A 23,938-nucleotide genomic window follows, 5' to 3' on the forward strand; every position below is an offset into this window, starting at 1 on the left:
TAGAGGCAGGCAAGGGTCATCCAATCAGAGCTTGCCCCTATAATAATATGTATTATTACTATGATCCCCATTTGTCTGGTCAGGTCAATATTAGTATATATTGTGTTTTAGTGAGAGAGATATTTGTGTTTAGGTAGTAGAGAGATTTAAGTAGGGATTTGTAAAATTGTGAGACCCAAAGGCTCATTTCAGAGCCATTAACCCCTATCATGCCGCACTTTTATAGCAGCACTTTTTTTCTGTCTGTGCATTTTTTTTTGTGAGACCCAAAGGCTCGATCCAGAGCTATTAACCCTTATCATGCCAGTGATCACTCTATAGATGACTGGCTCTTGCACAGCAGCTCTTATTTTGTTGTCTGTGTATTTTTGGGGGGGTTAATTTTTTTTGTGACAAATCACTAAATAAAGTGATTGTGATCATGTCACAGATGTTGTATAGCGCTGAGGAGGCGTATGCCATCCTTGCGTTGGAGTTTGACGCGTCTATGTCTGACTCCGACCCGGATTTTGACCCTGCCAGGTGCTCAGATACATCACTAGATACAGTGTCTGCTGCAAGTGATGTATCTAGTGATGTTGTATCTGTAGCTGCTAGGCTCCCTGCCAGAAGGAGAAGTGCTGCTCCAGCTGGCAGTGCTGCTGATGAGTGGTTAGTGCCTCATCACCAGAGGCCAAATATCCCACCCTTCACCGCAAATCCTGGCATCATCATTAATGGCTTGTTGAGTTATTTTGAGGGGACAGCAAATTTACCCTGTTATACAGGCTGTACACTTACTACTTTACATTGTAGCAGAGTGTCTGTCAGGAATTGTATTTGTTTATTACTGGCCCTTTAAGACCGCATGAAAGTACACACCCCTTGGTTATTTAAACTCCAATCTCCAATACCTGAGGGCACAATTAATGTGTTAATCGGACTGATTGCATCAACTTCCTTTCTAATCATTTGGATCACTCCTAGAGAGACCGTGTGTTCCATCACCGGACCCCTTTCTGAATCTCCTCTTCATACCCCTATATCTTTATATTTTTGATTACCTGGTTAACTAATTCGGACTGGCCTTGACTCTGCTTTTGGAATTTCCTTCAATACTACTTGATCTCCTATTGAACGACCTCGGACTGGATAAAGGACCTTGCTTATGGACTAACTCTGGACACATCACCTAAACCTCTATTTTTAAGGACTGTCAGTTTATCTCTACTTTGCTGCCACATCAGCTTGCCGTGCTGAAACTGCCTCAAAATAACTGTTTGGCATTTGTTAAAGAAAAAACATGACCGTTTCATTTCTTCAGTGTTGTCACATAAAAAGATATAATAAAATATTTACAAAAATGTGAGGGGTGTACTCACTCTTGTGAGATACTGTATATAACTATAGTAAACAGAAGTGCAGTAAAAGTGATGATCTTTAACAGGCTAGATAAACAGCTCTATGTATGAACAAAATGAAGATCTATTTAAATAATTGACCAGTTCTTTGCCATAGACTTCTATGTAATTTAGCAATCTCTGATTTGTCCTGCAATCTCTTTCCAGCGCTGGGGAGGCCACGATGAACAGACACAAGTTGTTCAAAGTGACTTCTCAAATTTTTTTGATTGCATATCCCAAATATATAGTTTTTGGTTTTAACAGGGCGTGCTTGTATTCTTTATCTAACCAGATAGTTACACATGGTCTTAATGTATAGAGAAGGTATTAAAAGAGGAGGGTGATTAGTTTGGACTTTTACTGCTGTTACTAGGCAGATCGGCAGTAAGGGGGTGATGTGGGTAGGAGGGAGGAAAAAAAGGTATAAAGTCCAAACTTATAAACAACCAATACATTGAACAGAACTTGTTAGTCTAGAGGCTTATTCACTAACATGTTAAAAATCAAAGAGCATATAAAAATCACATTCCATCACATATTAATTTAATCAATTAAGATTTGTAAATGTAAAATGTTCTTTATTATAAAATAGAACTATATTGAAAGTGACCATTTGAAATACAAAGTATAAACAACAGTCTGTATCACAATATTACACGTAAGCTTAATTAATATTCCAAAGTCATAAAAAAACAGGTAGAATCAAGAAAGTATCAAAAAGTGTGTAGCTCACTTAAAGGATTACTCCAAGCATCACCGATCATCATTACATCCTGCTGTAATGGAAATGATGCCCAAATTACCGTGGCCTGGCTCCCCAGTAAAGGGGTAAACGGTTTAGCAACAGTATGCTCCCTGTTGGTCCAGTGATGTGCTTCCAGAGTCTGCAGAGCTGCAGAAGTCAGAAGCTGCAACAGACTCTTGCTTAGCCATGCCCCCTCTTCAGACAATGTGTTCCAAGACTGGCTTTTAGAATCCCGGTAAATACTGAGCAACCGAGAGCAACATGAGCTGCAGGGAGTCAGAGAGCCTGCGCCAGAGGGTTGCCAGGGAGACGCATTGTGAGTATTACTGCTACGTGTATGTGTATCTGGCTGTCTACACATCTGTCTTTTCCCCCCCCCACATCTGCTAAGTGCTTGCCAATCCCTGCACGTAGTCAATTACTCAATCTTTTCCCTGGTACATTCAATTCTTGAGCTTTCTGCTACTATTACCCGATTTCCTTTAAAGAGATAAATTAGGTGAAATCCAATCCATGCATTGTGCCTGCTCTCTGTATTACACACTCTAGGTTGCATTCTTTAGTCTAGTTTAGGGCCCTGGAGGAGGAGAATTCTGTGATTGTGATATGACCCTAATGTAGTTCTCTTTTTGTTCCCCCATCTGGAAGGGACAGTTATTAAAGACTAAACTTTAAAATGCAGAGCCTGATAGGGTTAACTTGTTTAATCTTGTTTGTAGTTTGCCCTACCACAATTACTGTGTATTAAAGGGACACTATAGGTACCCAGACCACTTCATCTTATGGAAGTGGCCTGGATTCATTGTCACTGTCCTCTTAACACTGCAATGTAAAAACCCTGCATATTTAGAGAAACTGCAATGTTTACATTGCATGGTTAAGACTGCCTCTAGTGGCTGTCTTCCAGACAGTCATTAGAGACGCTTCCTGCAGTTGAACTCCATGAAACAACGCTGGATGTCACGCCTTGTATGATGACGTCCAGCCTCTTGAAAAACCCCATTAAAAAGCTTTGATTTCCTATGGGAAAACCTAATGCACAGCATGACATGGGCAGAGGAAGAGCCTGATCAGATAATCAGGTAAGTGGGGGAAAAAAGTGTTTTTAACCCTTCTTTGCCAGTGGGGTAGGGGTGCGGAAGCAGAAGGACACTAGTGTTAGAAATACAGTTTTCTACTCTTAACACTATAGTGTTCCTTTAACCCTTTGCAGCATGGTAGTAGTGAAATGTATATATTCCAGTTATATAACAAGCACTGAAAACATCTATGTCAAAAGAAGGAAACTGGTGATATTTTGTTTGATGTTAATGAAAAAGTTGCTGTTATGAAGAATCAAAATGAGGCCTAGCATCTCAGGAAGGAATTTAGTTTGCAGAAGGTGTTTGCACACGGGGCTATATGAGTTGCACAGCTGTAGAGCAGTAATATACCAACTTTGATAGTGCTTTAATAATGAGAAGCATTAGTTTGCTTTGATTAGCTCAAAAATGGAAAATGGTCTAAGCCGAAGTGGAAACTGCAGACTGGCAGCAGAGGAGCTGCTAGTCTGCAAAAAAAAAAAGATATAGAAAATTGTATTTATGTTTAAAATTTTACAAAACTACTTAGGCATCTGAAAAGTAGTTATAAAAAAGTAACATCATATCTTCCCTAGAAGATATTCTTTGATATCAATACATTATTCATCTGTGGTTAAGGTAGTAGGATCAGCAGTCATGTTATTTCCAGCGTTTATCACCGAGGAGGCTTGATAAATTATTACGGTCTAAAATAAAATATAAATGAAATTCTGTGTTAGTGCAACATAGTATATAATTTATTATTTAAAACCATTAACATTTTGAATATTCTAAAGCAATTAATAATTATATAAAATCAACTAACATTTTCAACATTCTGCAAGAATGATTTATGTAAATGTATTAACATTTTGAATCTACTGAAATAATTCACATTTAACGGGACTTTCTAAACAGCCTAATCACTGCATCTCAATGCAATGGATATGTAGGCAATAATTTGGTGCTTCACTGTCAAACCATAGGGGATTGATTTTTACAAATATCCAGGCCTCTCCCTGGCACACCCAGAGACCGCCTCTTCGTTGGCTGCATTGATAATGTGAAATTTTAAAATTCAGCTTTACCAATGTCAATTTCAGCTGACACTCTGTGTTTTGGTACCACCTCCAAACTGTAAGTTTTTGTGTGACTCAGTACACATCTCTCCACCCATGTGTATCTCTTTACCCTCCTACCCATTTGGATCTCTTACCCCCCTTACTCTTTTGTGTCTCCTTTCCCCTCTTTGCCCCTCTTATGACCCTTTTGTGTACCTCACCCCCTTATTCCTAATCTGCTTTTCTGTTTCTTACCCCCTTTGTGTTTCTTTTTCTCATATTTTCTACGCATCTTACCCACCCTTTACAGTACTGCAGAGTGGCCTTGCAGACGGTAGTCAATGGATTTCTTAATCATCTATCTGGTCTGATTGAAGCTGCTTGTTTGTGCAGTTCGCATCATATCTCAACCACCTCCAGCTTTCTTAGACTGGGTAGAGGATAAAGAATTCCCCTACCGATGTCTTCAAGGCTACGTCGCAAGGACTAACCAATCAATAGATGGGGGAGGGGGAATTGTTGTGTCCTCCCTCCCATTAGTCATACAGAGCAGACTGACCATTGCCCCAGGTTAATATATCACTGATCTAGATTGGGTTTGAGACGTACCCCACCTGTACCTTGACGGAAGGGCTAAAAAACACTAAAAAAAAAAAAAAACACTAAAACACTGTGTGAATTATTAGGCATTCAAAGTGTATTTAAAATAAATCTAAAAATAAAGGCATAATTATCTGAGCTATTGCCATGGCTTGGATATTTTAGCCTGTGTTTTGCGATTTGATTTTTAACTTACTGATAAGTGAACAAATCTATCTATCTGTAATGGCACAAAACCTGTTAAAGACAGACTACTAAACGAATGTTTCAGGGACCAAGAGAATTACATTACAACCTTAATCAAGACCACAAATGTAATTAGAAAAAAATGTTGATGCTATCTTCTTTAATTCTGTTTGAAAAATACTACAAATACACATTTAAACTGGTTATGGTGCCCTACCAGAGTATGTAGTCAATCAGTATAGGAGCAGTTTGACAACTTACCCAGGCCTTAATGGGTGCCTATCACAGCCTCCCAGGTGCTCTTAGCTCCTTTGAGCTAAGCTCTGTTCTGCACAGCCATGCTCGTTAGCTGAGTGTTGAATTCATCCGCTTGATACTGTCAGCCAATCAGTGTGGCCCCTCATTAGCTGAATGCATCAGCTCAGTGCTGTCAGCCAATCAGTGTGGCCCCTCATTAGCTGAATGCATCAGCTCAGTGCTGTCAGCCAATCAGTGTGGCCTTGCATGGTTGAGCTTAGGTCACAGGCAGAAGCTTCCAGCAGCAGGAGAAGTGGTGTCAGGTGCTTGATGGGAGCCAGGAAACTTGTCAAATAAGTTTTAAACAGTCTGACTACTTACTACAGGAGTGCACCAATTCACTTATGTCACCATAATTATTATTGTGCTTGAAGTGTTCCTTTAATGATTTATTTTTAATTTTTCATTGGAAATGCATGAATATTTTAGAATAACTCCAATCTTTCCCCACCATGTAAATCAGGGGCGGGCTGGGCCGGGGGGCAGGGAGGCAATTGCCCCCCAGGCCGCCCGAAATTCTTTTAGGACCGGCCGCGGCGGGCCGGCCCTTTAAATGCTGCAGCCGCCGAGCGCTCTGTAAAGAGCGCTCAGACGGCTGCAGCTGCTTCTCACCTCCCCTCCCCTGTAGGTGGCCGAGCTGAACTCCGGTCCGCGGTCCCGGCCGGAGTGATGGGAAGGTGCACACTGAGTGTGCACTTCCTGTCAGTCCGGCCGGGTACAGGAAACAGAAACTCCTGTTCCGCGCGGAACAGGAGTTTCTGTTTCCTGTACCCGGCCGGACTGACAGGAAGGTGCACACTGAGCACCTTCCTATCACTCCGGCTGGTACCGCGGACCGGAGTGCAGCTCGGCCACCTACAGGGGAGGGGGAAAGAAGAAGGGGAGGGGGGGGGGAGGGGGAAAGAAGAAGGGGAGGGGGGGGGAGGGGGAAAGAAGAAGGGGAGGGGGGGGGGTGGGAGAGAGTAAAAAGAGAGGTGGGGGGTGGGAGAGAGTAAAAAGAGGGGAGGGGGGGTGGGAGAGAGTAAAAAGAGGGGAGGGGGGTGGGAGAGAGTAAAAAGAGGGGGGGTGGGAGAGAGTAAAAAGAGGGGAGGGGGGTGGGAGAGAGTAAAAAGAGGGGAGGGGGGTGGGAGAGAGTAAAAAGAGGGGAGGGGGAGGGGGGGAGAGAGAGTAAAAAGAGGGGAGGGGGGAGAGAGAGTAAAAAGAGGGGAGGGGGGGAGAGTAAAAAGAGGGGAGGGGGGAGAGAGTAAAACGAGGGGGGGGAGAGAGTAAAAAGAGGGGGGGAGAGAGTAAAAAGAGGGGAGGGGGGGAGTAAAAAGAGGGGAGGGGGGGAGTAAGAAGAGGGGAGGGGGTGGGAGAGAGTAAAAAGAGGGGAGGGGGGTGGGAGAGAGTAAAAAGAGGGGAGGGGAGGGGGAGGGGGGGGAGAGAGAGTAAAAAGAGGGGAGGGGGGGAGAGAGTAAAAAGAGGGGGGGAGAGAGTAAAAAGAGGGGGGGAGAGAGTAAAAAGAGGGGGGGAGAGTAAAAAGAGGGGAGGGGGGAGAGTAAAAAGAGGGGAGGGGGGATAGAGTAAAAAGAGGGGAGGGGGAGAAAGTAAAAAGGGGGGGGGGAGAAAGTAAAAAGAGGGGGGGAGAGAGTAAAAAGGGGGGGAGAGAGTAAAAAGGGGGGGAGAGAGTAAAAAGAGGGGGGGAGAGAGTAAAAAGAGGGGAGGGGGGAGAGAGTAAAAAGAGGGGAGGGGGGAGAGAGTAAAAAGAGGGGAGGGGGGAGAGAGTAAAAAGAGGGGGGGGGAGAGAGTAAAAAGACGGGAGGGGGGGAGAGTAAAAAGAGGGGAGGGGGGGAGAGAGTAAAAAGAGGGGAGGGGGGGAGAGAGTAAAAAGAGGGGAGGGGGGAGAGTAAGAAGAGGGGAGGGGGGGAGTAAGAAGAGGGGAGGGGGGATAATAAGAGGGGGGACTAAGAAGAAGGGGGAAGTAAGAAGGAGGGGAGATAAGAAAAAGAGTGGGGAGTAATTAGAAGAGGGGGGAGTAAGAAGAAGGAAGGGGGAAGAAGAAGAAGGAAGGGGTAAGAAGAAGAAGGAAGGGGTAAGAAGAAGAAGGGGGGTAAGCAGAAGGGGGGAGTAATAAGAAGAAGGGGGGTAAGCAGAAGGGGGGAGTAATAAGAAGAAGGGGGTAAGCAGAACAAGGGGGGGGAGTAAGAAGAACACAGGGGGGGTGAGAACACACAGAGGGATGAGTGAGAAGAACACAGGGAGGGTGGAGGGGGGATGAGAAGAGCACAGGGAGGGTGGGTAAGGGTGAGAAGAGACCGCTAGGGGAGGATGGGGGAGAGGAGAGCTCTAAGGGACAGAAGGGACAGCTCTATAGGACAGGGGGCAAGACAGGGAGCTCTTTAACACTACGCGCACACACACACAATGCATTCCTATACATACACAGAAACACACAATGCACCCCTATACATACACAGAAACACACAATGCATCCCTATACATACACAGAAACAGAACATGCTTCCCTTACACACAGAGAAACACACAATGCATCCATTACACACACACACACAATGCAACCCTTACACACAAAGACAATGCATCATTTGCACACATACACAGAAACATACAATGCAAACCCTTACACACACATGCAAACACACACACTGTTTTTCTTACATACACACAGAAACACAATGCATCTCTTACACTCAATGCACACACATACAGACACACACCTTGCATCCCTTATGCATACAAACACAGATTCACACAATGCATCCCTCACACACAACCAGAAACACATAATACATCCCTCATACACAAATACACACTGCTTCCACTACACACAAACACACTGCATCACCTGCACAAACTGGTATCCCTATACACTACATACCATAAGCACACATATTAGATAACACATAACACATCCCCTACACACTCCACTCCCTGTGAGCGAGCTCATGGGTGGGTGGAACATATAAGTGGACTTATGAGTGGGCCTTATGGGCATACTCACCGTCAGGCACTGGGGCCCAGACCTTGAGCTGTGTAAGAGGCCCCAAAAAATGGAGCTGCTTCAAATTCTCCCAGAACGTTGAATTTTGTGACCACAGTTGCAAACAGCCTCCAGAGGTCCTGTTCTACACCAGACCAGTGGAGCCAAACTCCAGCCCATCATCATCCTCATCTAATTGTAAGTAGGCAATCTAGTATATTATTAGTGACACTAATCTATAATTTACATCACATTAAAGGGACACTATAGCTTAATGAAGTGGTTCTGGTGTCTATAGCTGGTCCCTGTAGGCTTTTTAATGTAAACACACACTGTGTGCAGCACTGGCGTTAGTTCATATGGCAGATCATATGGGGGGGGCAAATTTATATTTTGTCTAGGGCGGCAAAAATCCTTGCACCGGCTCTGATCCTGGGCAGGCGCACCAGTCTACTGGTGACCCACAGGAGGGGAGTGCACTGATTGCACTGCACTCTCCTCCTGCCCAGACCCGTCTTGACCGCAGTGCAAGTGCCCTCCGCCCCTAATTTACAGTGGCTCACACTCACAACAAGCAGTGCCTAGAGCCCTTTGCAGAGACGGAAACAAAGAGGTTCTGCGGCAGCTGGCCGTCCTGCAAGCATTACATTAAACAGCTGTTCCCCATGCAGCCACAGGTGGCGTTGTGCTGGGAGACTGTGATTACTCTTCACTTCCTCCCAGCCTACAGAGCAGCGCATGGGGGAGAGAGGAGGAGGCATGATTTAATCTTGAATAAATCCTCTAAGCAAACCTTTATAAATTTGGGGGATCAGCTCTGTTTCCACAGTTTATTGGTGTTTACTCTCATCTCTGTATTAATATTGAGGGATGTCTAAGTAGTAACATCAGTGTGTGTCAGCAGGGCCAGCCGTTGGGGTAGGCAAGCTGTGTGGTCACGCAGGGTGCCATGACAATAGAGGCGCCCGGCGGCCAACACAGCTCACAAGTTGGGTACACCAGCATATTTAATTTAAACGATTCGCTGGTGGTCCACTGGTGCGCACCAGCAGTAGGTGCAGTCAGATCATATCCTCTCCCTCGTGGTTCCGGCGCTCAGTTAGTGAGTCAAAGCACAGGCTCAGAGATTCTCAGCCTGTGCTCTGACAACATTGAAAGTCAGAGCCGTGAAGGAGCGGGTATGGCAAAGAGCTACTGATTAGCATAACATCAATATCCGTTATAAAACCAGGAAAAGGTGGGCATGGATGGTGAACTGATTTGGTGGCGCAATGGGCCACTTGACTGGTTTTGCCCCCCAGGCTTAAGGCTGCCAGCCCTCCCCTGCTGTAAATACATTTTAAATTTAGTGTTAAATTTAGAAATGCAAGGGTAGAAAATTAGGGGGTTAATTGAAAAGTAATTTTGAAACTGAATTGCAAAATACAAGCTAAAATAGTTAAATAAGTCTCCAATTCAGATATTTATAATAATACATACATTTTGCAATTAATCACTTTTTGCGCACAGTATTTAAAGAGGAACTTTCGATTCCACAATTTTAGTACAGCCTAGTAGCTAACTAAAACATAGCTATTAGTTGTTCTATAATTATTTTAAAATGTTTTAGTTTAGATTCCAGAGCATACATGCGCATGTTCAAGGCACCATGAGTTGGCTAAATCACTGAAATGTTGAAGGGCAGCGAAGGTCATTTTCTTTCACTTACCACCGCTGCGTTAGTCTAAGGGTGAGCACATTTCCTAACTCACATTCAGGGACACTTACTTTCACAAGTGCATTTCATCAAATTTATGCTTGAGACTGGCAAAAGCATATCTGCCAGTGCATTTTTCAGTATTTCTGCAAACATTAACTGGCTACTTAGACATCTCTTAAGAAATAGAAAAAGAAAACAAAACAAGTTGCATTAAAGAACAGTTTTTTTTCTTTTTTTTTTCTTAATGAGCAGGAACGTTTAAAAAATATGAATAATTTTACTTACCATAAATAACAGACTTGTGTGTGTGTGTGTGTGTGTGTGTGTGATGCATGCACGCACATAACAAAAAAAATTTCAAAGGTCCAATATTTCAGACCCAAGAAACTTCTGGAAAATCATAAATAGCATACAAACCCGCACAATCCACTCCCAACGCTCTACTGTCAAAATGGACAACCAAACACTGCAACACCCCCTAGATGTAGCAAATGCCTTTAATAATTATTTTGTTGGATGTGCTACCACCCTGGTTGCTAAGATAACAAATGACACTCATTTTCAGACCGCAAATAAAGATCAGGCCCTGCCAAATCTTCAAAATCCTCATATAGAGAAATTTAATCTAAAATGTTTTAAGAGATCTATGGCAATATACCTCAATACAGAATGCACCTGTCATGGTTGAATATATGTATCCACAGATCCACAGTTGCCAACATACCAGATTCTCTAACCGAGTCCTGATATGAGCAATCTTCTCAAGTCATTTTCGGCTCACTTGGTTGTTTAAACGATCAGTTAGACAGTTGCTAAGGCATTTAGAATAACACATATGCTATATACAATTTTATTGATCCTCCGTATTGATTTTAAATCTCTGCACACATTTGGTTTTTTAAAACAGCTTCGCCGTCTCTAGGCAACACATGGTGATTTCACCACACGTTACTTTACGGCAATTGACACAACGGCCCGCGATTTGCGGCTTCATTCACATGGCAGATTGGACACACAGGGAGCACTTGGTGATTGGGTAAGTTTAACAAGTGTTTATGTATATATTTGAGGTTTTTGTATATCACAGCATCTTAATAAAGACCGCTAGACAGTCGAAACGTCGATTTTTTTGCGTGCTATTTGAATACAGTTATTTGATTTAACAAATCCATGGAGTGCTCTCATTTTTTGCTTTGTTTATAATTTTTTGCACAGAGAAGCACCTGGTATTTATCATTATTTGGGAAGAGTGCCAGAAATTGCATAGTTTCTAGATATTGAGTGTGTTGTGCCACCTCCAGCACGTCCAGCTGAAAAATATTTTTTGTTAAACTTACACTTTTGGAGTGTGACCTGGTTATCAAGCATTAATATGGAGGATTTTTTGTTGAGGGCTGGAGCCCTAGGTGATACAGCTGAGACCATTCAAATCACAGCGCAAGAAGCTGAAAGCATACTTTGGCCTAACACCACCGCGGATCTTACCCACACGGATTCCATTAAGGATCTGTACAATGATCTTATGAAGTTAAAAAGACGAGAAGTAGACCTAGATCTGCATGGAATCTTTATCTCAGATTATTATCAAGCAAAACGGATTCCAAGAGGTTTCAGGGTAAGAAACTCTCCCACCATTGGGAGACAAAATCCAGAGTTTTGTAAAAAATGCATTGGCATAGCCAATAAATGCTCGCTTGACTGGATGATTATGGTGGTAGAGGAGGTAAAAAACGAATTAGTTTTTACCAAGGAATCTATTAACAAGTTTGAAATGTCTCATGTCACAACGTTAAATGCAACTACATCCACTCAATATATGGTGAAATTACAGGACGAAATCATGCGGTATAGAAATGACCTTATAAGATTCAAAAAACAAAAAGTGGAAAAAGTGAACTTCGACTATACCCACCATCAGGTATACCATTGGATTAGTGGAGAAAGACGTAGACTACCATTCCAACGCAACAGACAACGAACACGCAAGCCTCAATTCTTATCCATTGACACGAGCTCAGCAGACTCCAATTCGGAAACTGACACCAGAGCCAACTCAAGTCAAGGAGGATTTATCAGAGAAACACAACAAACACAATCATCAACTTTTTTAGGGGCAGAACGACACATAAAGATCCCCCTGGCAAATACCAACGTACAAGGAGAGGTTCAAAAGACGCAGATCTATCAGAAGAGGACAAATGAACAAGATCTCTAAATACCAGATCCAAACCACCAACCAAAAGGACATGAATCCAGTCTTCAATCTATCTTCCAAGACGCTGACCAATGCCCACAATCAAGTTTTATCTAAAGGACTTACATTTGTCCCGACGGCCAAACCAGATGCATTCAAAACCGAGGTTGAATTATTCAAAATGAACAGAATTTTGAACATGCAAGCTACTCGGGATACCATGACATTAAGACCACCCTCACCATTTAAACTCAAAAGCGTTTGGGAACCTAAATACACACACCATGCCATTAAAACCTTCTCTACTATTTTGAAAACTGACATGGACACCATTCTTGCACAACAACAGAAGAAACCGGATAATTTAACCCAGGCAGAAAGAACTGCTCTCAGAGATTTGAGCAGGGATGATCAACTTGTGATTCGAGCAGCAGATAAAGGGGGAGCGATAGTCCTACAGGACTATACGGATTACAGGGAAGAAATTTGAACCCAATTATCTGATACCCAGACATATAGAAAGCTAACTTTTGACCCCACGAGTAAGATCAGCACCAAAATACAGGAGTGGATAACATTGGGAACAGCAGCAAATTGGCTAGATCACAGCACAGTGGAATATTTACTTAATACACATCCTAAAATTCCGACCCTCTACACACTCCCGAAGATACACAAGGACGCAAAGAAACCACCTGGGAGACCAATTGTTTCTGCTCGAGGAGGTTTATTGGAACCCATAGCTAAATACGTGGATTTTTATTGCAAGTCCACAGTTTCCAGATTACCCACATGCCTAAGGGATACCCAAGATTTCCTTAATAAAGTCACCAGCTGTGAATTAAACGACACACAGTACATCTTTGCCACGGCAGATGTAAAAAATTTGTACACGGTGATTCCTCATAATATGGGGGTGGATGCGATGCGAACACTGCTATTACAATCAGATGTCTATGAAGGTCCCCCCATTGATTTTTTGTTAGAAGGATTACAACTTACATTGACAAACAATTATTTTTGTTTCGAAAAGAATTTTTACATTCAAGAGACAGGAACTGCGATAGGATCGGCCATAGCTCCAACATATGCTAATAGTTTTATGTATGCATATGAGAGCAGACATATTCTGTCCACATATAAGGAACATTTGATACAGTATCACAGGTTTGTGGACGACATCTTTATGTTATGGCAAGGCACGGTAACAGAATTGGAAAAGATGATTGAGGAACTGAACAATTTAAACTCTACCATTAAACTTACTTTGACGTACAGCACGGATAAGATCCAATTCTTGGATGTGGAGATATTTTGGAAGGATCGAAACATTGGATATCGATTATTTAGAAACCCCTCAGACCGCAATACGCTGCTACACACTAACAGCGCTCATCCCAAAACCCTAAAGGAGTCTTTACCTATATCTCAATACTTAAGAGTGTACAGAAATAACTCAGATGAAAGTACATGTAAGACTCAATTAGAGGACATGACTAGATCCTTTGTGGAACGAGGATACACATAAAAAATGCTGCAAGAATGTCAAATAAAAGCAGAAAACATATTCAGGGGCATATCTACTAAACAACTTCAAAATCTGCCCAGAATTACGATCCCTTTATTATACCACACGGAGAGCCAGAGATTTTCCCAAAGGATCAAAGTCAGATGGGACATCTTATCCAGAGATAAGACACTTAACCCGATTTTTCTACAGAAACCAAGGGTTGCGTATTCACGCAACAGAAACCTGAAGGACATTTTAGTAAGAACAGACACACCGAGCCAATATAGTACACGAACATTGCATACCAAGAAAGGCTGTTTTAAGTGTTCAGGTTGTGTCACCTGTGGACACATGCTGACAGGTTCTTCCTTTGCACATCCACACACAGGCAAAATAATCCAGATCAAACATCGGCTAACCTGCATGAGTGACCATGTGATATACCTTATTTCATGTCCGTGTGGGAAATATTATGTGGGAAAAACAGATCTCACAGTAAGAGATCGTATTCGCGGCCACAAATCAGGAATCATGACGGCGTACCGGGATGGGAAGACCGATAAACCTGTGGCAAAACACTTCCTAGAATTTCAACACCATTTACCCACGCTCAAGTTCACAATGATAGATCACATCCCACCGCTCACAAGAGGAGGTGACAGATCAAAGCTACTTTTACAAAGGGAAACCTTTTGGATCACACATCTGGACACGGTCCAACCGAAAGGATTAAACGAATACAACTCTTTTAGTTGTTTTTTGGATATCCGTTGATCTCGCTGAGCATTAAATGACTTTGAAGGACACGCGAGACTTTGGCTCAGGATTGTATGGCCATCCCATAATAAAGAGGAGACTGTGAATTATCTCTGATTTCCTGTCGCTGGGAGTGATAATATATAGATCCAAGAATGGGGTGTGGACTTTGAATTGGTGATTGGGGATATTATATACTTCTATGCATCACTGTTTTTTCGATAAACACCCAGTGACACAAGGGTAGTAGGGTCTTTCCTCCTCTTGCCTTAACTTCTTTCTTTTTTCCTAGCATTTCTAGCTTGGAGGCTGAACTGGCACACAGTTAGAAGCATCACTGTAACAATTTCTTCATTCTTTTTCCTGACAGTATATTCATATAATTCTTGGGGGCACGCCACACTATCAGTTTATATTTCAGTGGCACAGTACTTTTATTCTTCATTTTTTAACCTCGGGAGTAAATACACACTCTTCGTCACATAGTTTCACATAAACCCTTTGTTACATCGTTTCACATATACATCGTAGATTGATTTCAGCAATAGGTCACAGTCTAGCATTCCCTGTGACATTTATTTATCTCATCACACACATGCTGACCACTTTACACCATTATAGATCCCGGTAGATACATGGTCAACATCACATACACTTACCCACTGTTACATGCTGATAACTTCTATCATGCTAAGCCAGCCCGGTTTTTTGTAATTGATGCTTTTTTATGGTTTAGGTTTGAGATTTGGCAACACACATGGCTTTCCCAGCTATGGTCCCCAATTTAGTAAGGAGCTAGGCAGCATTTGAGTTAGCTTTAGTAGGCTACACAGATCCACAGTTGCCAACATACCAGATTCTCTAACCGAGTCCTGATATGAGCAATCTTCTCAAGTCATTTTCGGCTCACTTGGTTGTTTAAACGATCAGTTAGACAGTTGCTAAGGCATTTAGAATAACACATATGCTATATACAATTTTATTGATCCTCCGTATTGATTTTAAATCTCTGCTCACATTTGTTTTTTTTTGTTTTTTAATTCTTTATTTTTATTTATTGTGCTTAGTGTTACATACATGCTTGTTCCACCCAAAAGCAGGTAATAAGCCAGAGAGTTTACAAAGCATATAATCACTTTCAGGACATCGATATAACTTGCACATTTTTCATAAAGGTTACTCATAGTGGATCACTTCATCGCTTAGGTACAGTAGCTTATGATTGAAATTAATGTTGAGTGTCATCGCTTTAGTATCTCGACATTAATATAATTATGCTTAACTATGTTTTACTATGCTTAAGAGAGGGACATGCATTTCATACAGTGACAGCAGGTCTAAATAGCCATAGCATACAATAGGTAAAACCGTGAGTTTACATTTCGCCCCACTTGTGTTACTTGCGTTACGCTAGGTGTCTGTGATGCTTGTCGGGAGGAACTTGTATATTTTGGGCTATAATGCCTCTCTGTGTAAATATAGGTTGGCTAATGTTTGGTCCCGGGATTTAAGGGGCCATGGGTATCAGCCTGTGTCGTACGTGAAATCGCAGCCTCAGTCGGCAGGGTGTTGAATTATAAGCAGCACCTGGGTGTCATACAGTGAGGTGCGATCAGTTCAGGCGCAGCGATGTGTTATCGCATGAGTGCCTGTGTGTGCTTGGTGTGTGTCTGTTCTGTGTTGTGGTGCGTCAGTGGGTCTGTGTGTGCAGATATGTATCTGAGGTCTAAGTGGGATAGGCCCTCTGGTTGCGCTTGGTTGCCTGTCCCCGTTCATCTGATGTCTCGGCTTGGGATCCAGCTGGAGCTTTTAAGTGTCCGCAGGGTGCAGTGGCTTGTCATTGCCACGGGCAAAGGAGAAGTTCTGCTCCCGGAGGATGAAATAATGTGCCTTCACAAATGAGGTACAGGGCTCCTCTGATAGGGGGTAATAAGATGTCCGGGTATGCTGGGTCTGGCTATAGTGATGGCTTCTCCGTGCCGATGGCTTTTATGCCCGGTACCTCTTTCAGGTGAGATGCAATCTGAGCAGTGCAGCAGTGAGTCTGTGTTAAATGGATTGTCCCCTTAGTTCTCTGCTGGTTAATGATGGGTTTTTCCGGAGTCTGCACTTTATTGTCAGCCGGCAGATTCCTGGGGCAGGCTGTCATTATGGTCGGTTGGTGTTGGGTAGTATCTCCCGCGTTCTGCTTGTTTGTGCTGGCGCGTTGCGCACATGGCTGACATGCGGCGGCCATTTTGAGGGGCACTGCCTGGTGAGCTTTTCTGCGGCAGGGTGGTTGTCGGGCCCAGATTAGCACAGCAGTAGCAGCCCACGGAGACCGGGATAACCCCTCCGGTCCAAAAGGGGGGGGGGCGGTGAGCGAGACGCCGGCCGGAGAACCGGGAGAGCGGCCGTCCCTTCCCGGCTCAAGCTCCAGTGCACTTCGGGCCCGTCGAGTTACTTTGGGTGCTAGTCAGGGTTGAGAGGGGTATCTCCTTGTGCCCCAGCAGCTGGAGGTCGCCGTGGGTACCAGTAAGGGATTATGGTTGCTTTTGGCTTCGATTTTGGCTCCGATTTACAGGCCCTGAAGCGGGAGCTCAGACAGGCACGTCTGATCCCGTCGGCGGTCAGGCCCCGCCCCCGAAGTGAGATTTTTTTGACCAGCCCACATTTGGTTTTTTAAAACAGCTTCGCCGTCTCTAGGCAACACATGGTGATTTCACCACACGTTACTTTACGGCAATTGACACAACGGCCCGCGATTTGCGGCTTCATTCACATGGCAGATTGGACACACAGGGAGCACTTGGTGATTGGGTAAGTTTAACAAGTGTTTATGTATATATTTGAGGTTTTTGAATATCACAGCATCTTGATAAAGACCGCTAGACGGTCGAAACGTCGAATTTTTTTGCGTGCTATTTGAATACAGTTATTTGATTTAACAAATCCATGGAGTGCTCTCATTTTTTGCTTTGTATATATATATGAATCCAGGGGGCTACACTCACCTGAACATGCATAAATGGGGTGCTGCTGGCGGCTGAGTGCGCTTGATCTTGTGTATTGTATGAATTGGCCCCCAGCAGCACCCTGTTTATGCATGTTCAGGTGAGTGCAGCCCCCTGGTTTTTATATAGATATATTTGGGAGTCTAACTCCTTGGGAGCCAACTCCTTGGTTTTGCACCCCTCCCTGTCACAGGTGCCTCATCCCAGGGCCCTATTTAGCCTTATACTGCAGAGAGACCCAGATGGAATTTTTCCCCCAAGTAAGTGGGTTAATCTCATAAGAGCAGACATTAGACTGTTAGAGTAGGACCTGCCAAAGATGGGGTACATTAACCCCTTAAGGACACATGACGTGTGTGACACGTCATGATTCCATTTTATTCCAGAAGTTTGGTCCTTAAGGGGTTAAAGTCGTGGCAGGCTTTTGCAATGTATGATCATATAATGTAACTAAACCCCCATTATTTTGCCTAGATTAGATGTTTTTAAAAAACTAATAAAATATGTCAACATTAAAGTTGCTGTTTAGTGGATAAGTGAGTGCCTGGATCTTGTGTATTGTGTATGTATGTGTGTGTGTGTGTGTGTGTATATATATATATATATATATATATATATATATATAGTTTGTATATTGTATTTTTGTAATATTGTATCCTATTCTAATAATGCAATGTTTTGTGGACCCAGGAAATACTTGAAAATGAGAGAAATCTCAATGTATCCATCCTGGTTAAATATTTTATAAATAAATCTGTGTGTGTGTTTTCAGCAGTCGGTGTGTCCGATCAGCATTCTCGCGGGAGGAGCTTTCTCCCAGCTCCCTTCTTCCTCTGTCACGGACGAAGGGTCTCTCAGGCCGGTGAGTGAGATCATTGATCTCACTCAAAGATCTCACTCAAAGGGCCCAAAGCAACTGAGCTGGACCGGCTTCCCACTACATTGTCCCGGAATGAGGGTGCCCGGGACAGACTCTCAAAATGCGGGACTGTCCCGGACGATCCGGGACACGTGGGCACCCTAGTTAGTCACCCTAGTTACACTGCAGTAGAATTTACTGAGTAACTAGTAATTGTCACCGATAGTGAACATGGCTCCCCTCAACTTATTTGTGTAAAATCGCATTCTAGTAAGTAAATGTATATTAATGGACTCATCATGGTTGTTAGTTACTGGTTCCATAAACTACATATGCTCATTGGAAGTACGCATAGTTGTAAGACTTAAAAGAAGAGAAAAGGAGTTTTGTTTTCCATCTCCTGAATAATTTGTTTCAGCATATCTTTATACATTTAACTTACCGTTTCATTATATGATGTCCGGCACACAGTTTTACATCCAAAAACAGATGTGGATATTGTGATACAAAGCTGCGTTACTGTCATTATGAAAAGCAATGCCAGCATTCCCTCAACAACAATCTGCAATGAGAAAAATACTTTTTATTTGTTCCACCTTAATTTAACACTTTTTCTTTAAGCGTACCTGTACCTACTTGATCTTGTTTGTAAAGGATGGATAGGGCTTTCATTTGATACCCTATACTGATACTAAACAACATTAAAGGGACACTCAATGTAGTTGTTCTGGTGTCTATAGCATGTGCTTGTAGGCTGAGCTCTGTAAACGCTGCCTTTTCAGAAAAAGGCTGTGTTTACATTGCTTCCTAAGAACACCTTTAGCGGCAGCCCCTCAGACAGCCACTAGAGATGTTTCCTGCATTTAGTGGCTTTACGTTCCCCATACAGATGCATTGATTCATTCATCTCTATGAGATCCTGCCGGATCTTTGCTTCGCTACTGACTGATTTCCTGGACTCTGACCTCTGCCTGCTTTACCGACTACGTTAATCCGCTGCCAGCCCTGACTTCTGCTTCTCGTTTGACCCTGCCTTTAGATTTCCCTTTAATATGTACTGCTCTTCTGGTTTTTGCCTCCTCCCTGTGCTATCTCTTGCAAATGGGCTTCAACTCCTGCTAAACTGTTACATAAGTCCCCAGGTGACTGTTACATAAGGTCAGGAACACAAACATGTATTCCTGACCCTACAGTGCTAAACCAACCATTTATGTGGCTTCCCCCTCCTCCCCCACCCCCAGCCCCGTTAAAAGCAATAAAAAATTCACCTTATTTCCAGCCAAAATCAGCAATGAGGTGGGGCCAAACACCATTGGCCAATCAGCACCTTCTCATAGAGATGCATTAAATCAATGCATCTCTTTGAGAAAAATTAAGCATCCCCATGCAGAGCGTGGAGACGTTGAACAGCAGTGCTGCCTACTGTGCAGCACTGAGTCAGGAAGCACCTCCAGTGGCCCTCTGAGGAGTGGCCACTTGGAGGTGTCCATAGGGGCAATCTAAACACTGACTTTTTTCTGAAAAGGCAGTGATTATACTCACCAGTGATACCGGAGAAACTGACGGAAGCCAAGCACAGAGAGATGGACACAGGTTTCTTCAGGAAGGAAGAGATTCTTTATTGGATCACCGATCGGGACTCAGAGGGACTAGCGTCACCAAAATACAGCAAGTTCTGAGCCCCGGACAATAGTGCAGGCTCCTTATATAGGCACATAACTCCTCCCATATTAAGCTCCACCCGCACATTCTCTTAACCAATCAACACAAATGAAAATTAACTTCCTGTTTGACCGCATGGCTTGTCCAGCACAATGGAGGAGGGGGAATACTACATCCTGTATTCTTGCACATGCTCCGTACACTACTGATCGTATCTTGCCTCGTGCAACCAACTGATCGATACGTCAGCATATGCACGTACACATGCCACGTGGTAATCTCGGCCTACTAAATTTATTTTTACCGAGATTCCACCACATTCCCCCCTTTGATGCCTCTTGATATTTCACAATTACTTGAGGCATCACTTAACCTTGGTTTACATACACCGCAAGTTACCTTGAACCAGACCAGACTTATCTTATGATGTGAATCTTTTAACACTCATCTTCCTGCATTGGTTCTCCCTGATCTAGAGCCTTATACTTATAAACCGCCATTATCTGTGCAGCAGCCTTCCTCTCTGCTATATTTTCTATCAGGCTTTGCACAGACCTAACTACTAAGGGTATAAGACACGGAAGGAGTAGACACAACATTAAAATCAGTAGGACTCCACCTACCACTGCCTTAAGCCCTCCAAACCACTCATACCAGCTACCAAACCAACTACTTGGATTATACCCTTTCCATACCTGAGTAGGCACATGCGCTAGTTTAACCATATGGCTAGTAAGCTCAGCTATTGCTTGCCCTTCGTCATCTATTTGAAGACAGCAATTGCTCAGGTTAAACTTCCCACATACACCTCCCTCTACTGCCAAAAGGTAATCCAAGGCTAATCTATTTTGGTAGACTGCTGTCCTCATCCTGGTGTTATGCTTCGCTAGAAGATTGAGCGCTTGTGATGTCTCGTTGGTGATAATCTCAACCACCGCCTGTAATCTTATAATTCGGTTGAGCATATAAATAGGGGTTCTGTAACCAAAGGTACCATCCTCAGCCCACGTGGCTGGCCCATAATAATCTATGATACGCTGGGGAGGCCATTCATCATCTTCCCAGGCGCCTATCTCTATGGGTCCCCTTTTCTTCCTATGATTCACATCATACACTTTAACACCTAAAGTCTCACCTGTTTCAATCGGTAACAAGAAGAAGGATGGTTTGAGCATACCCAACACACATGCCCCTTCCCAGTCCTGTGGCAACTCCGAATAGGCTTTCTTACCACAGATCCAGTACAAATTTGCTGGGGCTCTCCAGGTAGATGTGATGGATAAATCAAACCACACATCCTTTAAATTGGCGTATCTAGCAAACGGGTTAGATGGTTCTGAGACATTTGAAGCCGACCACCAAGTTGTATTCTTTGTATCATCATCATAAGCTTTTTGCCCTAGACAAGTTAATTCTCCTACAGAAGTGTTATACATTATTCCTTTCCTTGCTATGCAAACATAACCTATGATGGAGGTCTTTAATCTCCACTCAGATTTACCTCTAACACTCATATGATAATCGGCTTGTGTAGATATTAGTTGGTCAACTGCCTCAGAACCGGACATTACCTCCTTTGCTTCCCAAGGCCATTGGTCTCCCATGTTAGTACCTCCACACACATAGCAGTTGGTAACATTAAGACTACCGGCAATACTTTCAGCTAAGTCAATGAACAGGTTTTTAGCATTATGGGGGATCTTATTATCTATACTCATCTCTTCATAAAAGGAATGGTATACTTGATGAGTTTGGGAGGATACCGTATCAGTCTCTATCCCTATAAACAATACTGTCCCAGGATCTAAACCCGTCCCGTATATTTGAAACCCAAATAAATTGCCATATTTGTCTAAGAACTTATCGGGGTTATTTATAAGTATATGGATGGGATTACATTCCATAGACTTACAATATGGGCTAGTCGGAAACTTAGTCACTATCATGTCTTTGTCTACTGTCTGTCCCCAAGTCGCCCACCCCACACAAGACCAATATGGGCAAAAGTTATAGTCTTTATTTGGGCATCTAGGACTCACATATTTATTTTTACTACTGGGACAAATATATTTATCATTAGACCCATACGTCCTCTCCCATCTAAGATCCCCACATACATTCCACGGCTTTCTACCACTCGATATCGCTTTACACGCATCAAATAGCAGAACACCCGAAGAATGTATGGATTCTAACACCGTTTTATTAATTAGGGTCCCCTGAGGATCTCCATTCCTGAGAGTCAACCAAATTGTACGAGGTTGATACTCCGGACTGAAGCACTTAGGTTCTCCTACTCCTAAATGGCACACACTATAGTCTATATTTAGGTATCTACATCTCGATACATCTCCTTTACACTTGTATTGTGAATGCCAAATTAGGGTTTGGGAAATATGGTTACCTGTTCTCGTAGTCTTAATGCATACCTCACAGCTAGGAGTGTCGGTACTTCTACCTTCCTGAATACAAAAACACACATAAATAAACACTATCAAAAACACATCTTTCGCCGTCATCCTCAGTCTTCGTCCGTGCGAAGGCACCTCAGCTTCCAGGATGTAAGGGCTGCAGGGAATGGAGTTCTGCTCGTCTTCACAGGAGTCCCTTCGAGACTTTTCCTGGCTTATAAACTATACGTCGGTGGGCGGACAGGCTTTATTATGGCCTTCTCACTCACGCACCAAATCCCAAAAATAATAAAATTTGTAATCCACAATAGTTCCTCGTTACTCCGACTGAGTAGTGCGTTTTAACCGGATCTTGCAGGGATTCTCTGGATCTGCTGTAACTTGCCAAGAATCGACTGCTGCTGGTTTAACCCTGGAGTGATGTATCCACGGAGTCACTTCGGCTACTTTTATTGCTGTAGGGGTAGACAAAAGAACAACATAAGGACCTCTCCACTTGGGCCCTAACGGTACATTATTCCACTCTTTAATCCACACTTGATCTCCTGGATGATGACTATGAACAGGGGGATAAATATTCACAGGTAATCTATCTTGTACCCATTTCTGTACCTCCTCCATAGTCTTACCCAACTCTACAACCTGCTGCCGGGTAATTCCTTCTCCCAACTGACTCAAATCCCCCCTTAAGTTACCAAGTACGGGAGGTGGTCGCCCATACATGATTTCAAAAGGAGAGAGGCCCATCCTTCTGGTAGGGGTACTGCGGATTCGCAATAGAGCTATGGGTAAGAGAACGTTCCACTTAAGTTGGGTTTCCTGACACATTTTAGCCAACTGGTTCTTAATAGTTCTATTCATTCTCTCTACCTTGCCAGAGCTCTGGGGTCTACATGCAGTATGAAGCCTCCACTTTATACCAAGCATATGGGTCAGTTGTTGTAGGCACTGATGAACAAAAGCTGGACCATTGTCCGATCCTATAGAACAAGGTAGTCCATATCGGGGTATTATTTCTCGTAGCAGGAATCTCACAACTTCTCCTGCTTTCTCTGTACGAGTAGGACATGCTTCTACCCAGCCTGAATAGGTGCACACAATTACCAGCAGGTAACGATGTCCACCCGATTTAGGCATCACTGTAAAGTCAATTTGTAAATCGGACATGGGGAGTCCCCCCATAAACTGGACTCCTGGTGGCTTTACTGGTCCTTGTCTTGCATTATTTTTAGCACACGTTACACATCTTTGTACAATGGCCTGAGTCAAGTTGGACAATCTTGGTATGTAGAAATGTTTTCTGAGAGATTCTTCTGTGCTGTCTCTCCCAGAATGTGTCCCGTTATGATAATTTTGGACAATTTCTACCGCTAGTGATGCTGGTATGACTATTCTTCCATCTTCTAGCTGATACCACTTGTTCTCCAAATACTTTCCTGGTTCAGTCTTTAACCACTCCTCTTCTTGAGCTGTATAAACTGGAGTCCATTGGGACAGTGGAGTTGGTATAAGAGCAGCTATATGCCCCACATACTCCTGTCT

The 23,938-nt window shown here is 43.2% G+C and overlaps 1 protein-coding gene across 2 annotated transcripts in view; it reads right to left on the bottom strand.

Annotated features, from left to right (window-relative positions):
- Positions 1–2,025: 2,025 nt before the first annotated feature.
- Positions 2,026–23,938, bottom strand: part of LOC134577949 (membrane-spanning 4-domains subfamily A member 4A-like) — a 64,447-nt gene continuing 42,534 nt past the window's right edge. For both annotated transcript variants that reach the window (XM_063436897.1, XM_063436896.1), the window contains 2 exons: positions 18,766–18,885; positions 2,026–3,895 (listed from right to left, as the gene is read on the bottom strand). In XM_063436897.1, the coding sequence (XP_063292967.1) occupies positions 3,809–3,895; positions 18,766–18,885 (207 nt within the window). In that variant the 3' untranslated portion in view covers positions 2,026–3,808. The remainder of the gene's footprint in view (positions 3,896–18,765; positions 18,886–23,938) is intronic.

Source organism: Pelobates fuscus, chromosome 11 (assembly GCF_036172605.1).
Source record: "Pelobates fuscus isolate aPelFus1 chromosome 11, aPelFus1.pri, whole genome shotgun sequence".
Classification (NCBI taxonomy): Eukaryota; Metazoa; Chordata; class Amphibia; order Anura; family Pelobatidae; genus Pelobates; species Pelobates fuscus.